General features: G+C 35.9%; 1 protein-coding gene across 2 annotated transcripts; it reads left to right on the plus strand.

Annotated features, from left to right (window-relative positions):
• Window positions 1-3,304: 3,304 nt before the first annotated feature.
• LOC105120660 (protein NRT1/ PTR FAMILY 4.5-like) lies at window positions 3,305-6,479 on the plus strand. Of its 2 annotated transcripts, none has more exons than XM_011018952.1 (6): window positions 3,305-3,361; window positions 3,567-3,645; window positions 3,780-3,997; window positions 4,831-5,268; window positions 5,384-5,508; window positions 5,596-6,479. In XM_011018952.1, exons 1-6 carry the CDS (start codon window positions 3,359-3,361, stop codon window positions 6,467-6,469), a joined length of 1,737 nt encoding a protein of 578 aa, XP_011017254.1. In that variant the 5' UTR covers window positions 3,305-3,358; the 3' UTR covers window positions 6,470-6,479. The 2 variants fall into 2 exon arrangements, with proteins under 2 accessions (XP_011017254.1, XP_011017253.1); XM_011018951.1 differs by having other exon boundaries at window positions 3,332-3,385.
• Window positions 6,480-6,808: the final 329 nt, after the last annotated feature.

Raw genomic sequence — 6,808 nt, forward strand, 5'->3', positions numbered from 1 at the left:
AATATTTTTTTATTTTTTAAAATTTATTCTTAACATTAATATATTAAAATAATTTAAAAATAGACATGACGTGCTCGAATTATGAAGACACATTTTAGAAATCCAACGGAATGTTGCCAAGTTGTCATCATTTACAATTGTAAATTTGCGTAGCAATAAACGTCGTGAGGGTGTGTGGGCGGGAGCGCATTGATAGCCGAGGAAGGATTCTCGGCGTTGTAAAGTTGAATAGACCTAAAAGGTTCTGCTGTGTGTCTTTATGAGAAGGCCCATTTACCATTGCACGGAAGGTCTATATAGATTCCCAGGCCTTCTCTTCGGGTTCGCGTTTTTAAAGTCCAAATGTGGCTCCTCTTGTTTTCGCAACCCTTTTTCGGCTCTTTATTTTATTTTTTTAATTTTGATGGGGAAATATGCTAGCACTTTCAAATATTCAATTGACTTGACTTCCGGTAGCTGGACATTCTCTTAAGAAAAAAGAGAAAGAAAGAAAAAAAAAATAGTGTTTTATTTCATAGTTTATTATCTAGAAAAGGTCTATATGTAAGTAGCTTTACAGGCCAATCCACTCTGTCGAATCTTTCAACAGGACGAGCCAAAGAATCTGCTTGGCTACCCCCATTACTCTGTTGTTTCCTTTCGGTGCTAACTTTGCACTTCTCCCACAACTCTGTGAGTAGTCGAAGGATGAAATCTATCTAATTTCTTCCATGACAAACAAATCGAATTATCTTAAGTTCCTTACTCCTAGATCTGTTTATTGAACGAGTTCTGCCAAGAGATCAGCTTTTGTGATATCTTACCAACTCCCATAATAGAACAGCATCACTTTTAAAACTTTGATTTCACATCATCCGTAGGCTACAGTATTACCACCTCTCAAAGGAAAAGAAAACTTAATTGAAATCAAATTCTAACTGATCTAGAGTTACTTTGTTTAACTAATGATATGGTGATCTTCAGTTTTCATTACAAATTGAATTTCCAAGATTTTACTGTCTGGCTAGAGAAACGGAAGTAAACCGGTCGTCGTCTCCAAGTCACATTTAGAGATGACAAATTAACTGATGACAAGGCTAGAGAGGAAGATACCACTTCATAAGAGACCAAAAAGGAGCTCCGAACCTAACACATCACATATTTTCTAGCACATTTGATTAAACGATTGCGCAAAGAACTAGAACAACATGCCGAAACTCCATTCTCATGGAAATGTCAATGTTTCTTTCCGAAAGACCCACATAAGCAAGTTGTCATATTAAATTGTTGAGTTAAAATATTTGGTTAAGATTTTTATAAATTAAATTTTTTTAATCAAATAAAATAAGTTTAATAAATATATTAAACTTAAAATATTTTAACTTGTTTAAAGTAGTTCGAGTTTTGTAAGCATATCAAATCTAAAATACTTTAAATTTGATAATCAGTTAAATTCAAAGTATTATATATTTAATAAATATATTAAATTTAAAAGAATTTAAATTTAGTAATCAGTCAAATTAAAATAATATAGATATACTAAATAAGCTAGACCTAAAAAAATTATTTTTTATAATTAATTATATTCAAAATAACATGGGCTTAATAAATATGTTAGATTTATAAATCTAAAAACTTTGAAAATTAAAAGATGAAATTCAAATACTTAAACATATTTATTAACCATATTCAAAATACTAAATAATGTGATTTTCATATTTTGGATTTTTTAACTTCATCATGAACTCTTTAGTTTTGTTTGATTGAAATCCAGAAACAGTGATGAATCTGACCAAAATATCATATGAAGATGCTCTTTTGTCAAATAGTTGTTTTATTATTAGCTAGTAGTTATTAGTTAATTCGCTTTGATTACTGTTATTCACAAGCCATCTACTTATGATCCTCTCTTTCTTTCTAGTCAGAATGTATCAAATCTTTCTTTTCCTTTTAATGAACCAAAGCTTTATTTTTCTTCAGTCGTCTTCTCTCCCCTGGTAGATATACTGTTTGAACCATTAACGGATATATATCCTACGTTTATAACCGGAAACATCCGGTCCCCCGTCAATTATAGGGCATTTGTATCTCTCCGAAAGCACTGGAGAAAGGCCCTAATCCTTGATGAACGACAACGGTTACTGCCATGCCTGCATGGCATGGCTTAGAAGCAAAATTAATTTTGAGAGACCAAGAATGTGATAATACATGAACCGCATTACCATTATTTGTAAATCCCTGAATCACATATTCTGATCTGGTACCGGTAAGCTGTGATGCGAATTCAACTATATATCAACATCAAGCTGGTAGGTGCAGGGGCGGAGCCAGGGGGCGGTAAGCAGGGCCCGGGCCCCTGCAATTTTTTTTAATATTTTCTATTATTTAATATTTTTAATTTAAATAAATAATTTTTTTAATAATATATACATTATTAAATTAATTTTGACCTCCCCTATAAAATGAACCCAGCTCCGCCCCTGGGTAGGTGTTGTATATATGAACGTTGATTGTTAAATTCATTGATCTATGCAACTATAATAATGGCATTATAACACTAAAACATCGCTAGCTTGAATATTTAATAAACTTAATTATGGGGCCATAATATGCCATCATAAAAATTGGATTAAAGAAAGACACAGAAGAAGACAATTAAGAAACTGAAACTTCTGTTGCTGCTGGCTAACGAATATAGAACACCACCTCTACATGACATGAACTCCTGTACAAATCAAGGACTTTTTTAGGGTAAAAACACAGACATGTTAGGCAGCTCTCTTGTGAGTTGTTTTAGGTGAAATAGGAGGTCAGCAGAGTTATCAACACCAATAGACATGCATGTGACGGGGGCTGAGGGGAATAATTTATTATGACGATGTTGAAATGTTGCACGCGTCAGTTAAGCACGCCTTTGCAAGCTCAAGTGCTTGAAAAATAGCCGCAATTCCAATTTTTATTTGCCTAACTAACTCATCAATGTAGTCGCAGCCAATATTCATCTTTATTATGTTCTTAAACCAATTATAAGAGGAGGATTTGTAGAATATCAAAACACTCAACTCTCTCCCTAGCTACAGGAACAAAACAACAAATTATGGATCAGAGGCATCAAACAATACATGCTGTCAGCTAATAACATAGTCTCAAAGTATAGGAAGAGAGAGGGAGGTATCATAAGAAACAAAACCGACCCAAAATGTTATTCAAACTACTAGATGCCGATGCCTTTTGATTCCTTTTTGTTCTTCATGCCAGTCAGTAGGATTCAACTCGTCTTTATATATCTATATATATATGTATTATTGTCCAGAGTTTGGTTTCAGATCATACCATCTCTCAGAAGCGACATTTCCTTCCCAAAAAGAGATTCAACAAAATGGTATTGTCTGCTGAATTATTTCAAGTACTGTTCTACACCACCTTTCTTCAATGACCCAAGAGCCAACGAATTGTCTTTCTAATGGCTGATTAAACCGTTTAGTTCATTTACTCTTTGATTCCTTTCACTTATACTATTCCATAGCATTGCATATTGTACACTCTTAGGCAACTAATTAATAAAGGTTTTGTGATATCCTCTGCAGGACGTCTCCAGAGACATTAAAGTCGAACCCAAGCGAGAAAGAAGGCTAGGAGGAAACAGAGCGGCACTGTTTGTGTTCGGTAAGAATGTTAATTACTTACTACGTGCGTGGGTGTGCAACTCGGGTAGTGATAAGTGGATTTGCTTCCCTCATTTCATCCTTCTGAAGCATATTGATGAGCTAATTAGTGTTAGTTTTGGTGAATTTGTGCAGCTGCGGAGGGACTAGAGAACATGGCATTCATCTGTATGGCCGTCAGCCTGGTGACTTATTTCTATGGGTACATGAACTTCAGCTTAACAAAATCTGCCACAACACTTACCAACTTCATGGGTACTTCATTTTTAGTGGCGCTGTTTGGAGGGTTCATTTGCGACACCTATATGACAAGATTCAAGGCTTGTGTCTTGTTTGGATGCGTGGAGTTTATGGTATGTCCAAATAATTATGCTATCATTAGAAAATTATGAACGGCCAAATTCTCATTAAGAATCATGAATTATTGTGTATTATCTGGCCCATTTTATTGGAAAAAGGGCATACATGCATGTACACGATTTCCAAACTTCTTTAAAGAACATGATCAATAACTTCTACCATACACAGGTATATATATATATATATATATATATATATTAAGGGCGCATGTCTTTTATATATGTGTAGATTTAACATATTATTTTCTTGTTTTCAGATTAATTACTTTAATATTATTTTAATTATTAAAACTAAAACAATATTTTATAATATAAAAATCTTGTAAATCTTATCGAGTTAATATAAAAAATTCAAGATATTAAAAAAATTATTTTTTTAACATTCAAAACTTATTTCTTCAGATGAATTATGTTCTTTTATATATATAAATAGAGAAAATGATTAATTTATTTATTAACTCTTTTAAATATTTAGATATTTAGATTAGATTTATTTTTTATAAGCGGATGAAGCCTAACCTAATAATAAAGTGTATGAATATTTATCTATTAACTCAGAAATTTATATTTGGCTAAAAAAAACATGTAATGGTTTTATGGTCTTCTTCCAAAAAAAAATACGATTATGAGAACATCTGATACTTGTATTTTACATCAAGATGGATATATTTTGTGAGCTTCAGCTAAATTTAAAGGCCTGAGTTGGAATGAGAGAGAGAGAGAGCATCACCCTTTGTACAATGATGATGATGATGTACAGAATCTGCACCGTTGTTCAAAGATTTTTATAAAGGTAGTATTTATGATTAAAATGTTGTGTTTTCCAGGGATATGGCCTCCTAACAGTCCAAGCTCACTTCCACCATCTAAGACCAAGTCCTTGCAAAGGTGTTTCACCAGACCAATGTGAAGGTGCAGATGGGAGCCAAGCTGCAATACTTTTCGCCGGTCTGTACCTTATTGCGTTTGGTACTAGTGGTGTCAAAGCTTCTTTGCCATCATTAGGAGCTGATCAATTCGACGAGAATGACCCTAAGGAGGCATCTCGATTGTCTAGTTTTTTCAACTGGTTGATGTTTAGCATCACCATTGGAGCTATACTAGGAGTCACTGTTATTGTATGGATAAGTACAAACCAAGGGTGGGATTTGGGTTTTGGTGTGAGTGCTATAGCAGTCCTTCTTGCTATTTTCTTTGCAAGCATGGGCAAGTCCTTGTATCGCAACAATGTGCCCAAGGGAAGCCCCCTCACAAGCTTTGCGCAGGTAACTAATAACTTCGTAAAGAGCTTGTATTGGTACTGTAGTACCTTCCCACTGATCATTAGTCTTGGTATGTTAGATAAAATGAATTTCCCATCTAATTTGCTCATAAATGTAGGTATTTGTGGCTGCAATCCGGAACCGAGGCCTTCCAATTCCAGAGAAGGCAGAAGACTTGCATGAAATTCATGACAAAGATGCAGGGGTGAAACGAGAAATTCTTCCATGGACCGACCAATTCAGGTAAAAGATATAAAATTGACACCTCTGTTGCAACGGATCATAACCATGAACGAATATTAAAGTACATACATTCCTGTTAAATTCCAGGTTCTTGGACCGGGCAGCAATCGCAAAGACGACTAACGATGCGTCAACCTCAATCAGCCATGGACCCTGGAGGCTATGCTCAGTGACACAAATTGAACAAACAAAGATCCTAATCCGCATGCTTCCAATTATACTTAGCACTGTTTTCATGAACACTTGCTTGGCTCAGCTCCAGACTTTTTCGGTCCAACAGAGCATCACAATGGACACACGTGTGTTTGGCTTCCAAGTTCCTGGCCCCTCACTACCAGTAATCCCCCTGCTATTCATGTTTGTTCTAATCCCCATATACGAACGCGTTTTCGTACCTCTTGCTCGAAAAATCACAGGGATTCCAACTGGAATTCGACAGCTCCAGCGCGTTGGAGTCGGTCTAGTGCTCTCAGCAATCTCCATGGCAGTTGCTGGAGTTGTGGAAACAAGTCGCAAATCGGTGGCTGTTGAACACAACATGGTTGACTCAACTGAGCCGTTGCCAATGAGTTTCTTATGGCTTGGGTTCCAATATGCGATTTTTGGAGCAGCTGATATGTTCACATTGGTTGGGCTGCTAGAATTTTTCTATGCAGAGAGCTCGGCTGGTATGAAATCGCTGAGCACAGCAATCTCATGGTGTTCACTGGCATTTGGCTACTTCTTGAGCTCTGTGGTGGTAGAGGTGGTAAACAAAGTTACTGGTGGATGGCTGGCTAATAACAATTTGAATAGAGACAAGTTGAACTACTTTTACTGGCTATTAGCAGGGATAAGCATAGTGAATTTTGGAGTTTACTTGGCTTGTGCATCTTGGTATAGATATAAGAAAAGGGGGGAAGTGAATCAAATAGAAAACGGTGGCGGAGGCGATGCCAAGGGAAAAGCTCAGATGGTATGAATTTATTACAAGAAGAAGACAAAGGAGTCATGTTTCTGTATCATTCTCTCTTTTGCATGGTGGCTGTAATCAGTCTAAAATTGATAATTCTGACATAAGACTATTTAGTTATTTTGTTTCTTTGCGAAGCAGAACCAGGGTCTAAAGACCACCAGGCAGTAACAGGTCACTGACAAAAACCATGCCTGATGCCACCACCCGTTCGGATTATTTGTTAGCACCAACAACTCTAAAGAACGAGATAAAAAAGGGAAACATTGAGGGAATTTAGTGACCATACCGATTTTGTCAGCCATTCAGATATATAGTAGCCTCCTGTAGGGACAGCAGTAAGATAGG

This window comes from Populus euphratica, unplaced genomic scaffold (genome assembly GCF_000495115.2).
Source record: "Populus euphratica unplaced genomic scaffold, PopEup_1.0 scaffold6.1, whole genome shotgun sequence".
Taxonomy (NCBI): domain Eukaryota; kingdom Viridiplantae; phylum Streptophyta; class Magnoliopsida; order Malpighiales; family Salicaceae; genus Populus; species Populus euphratica.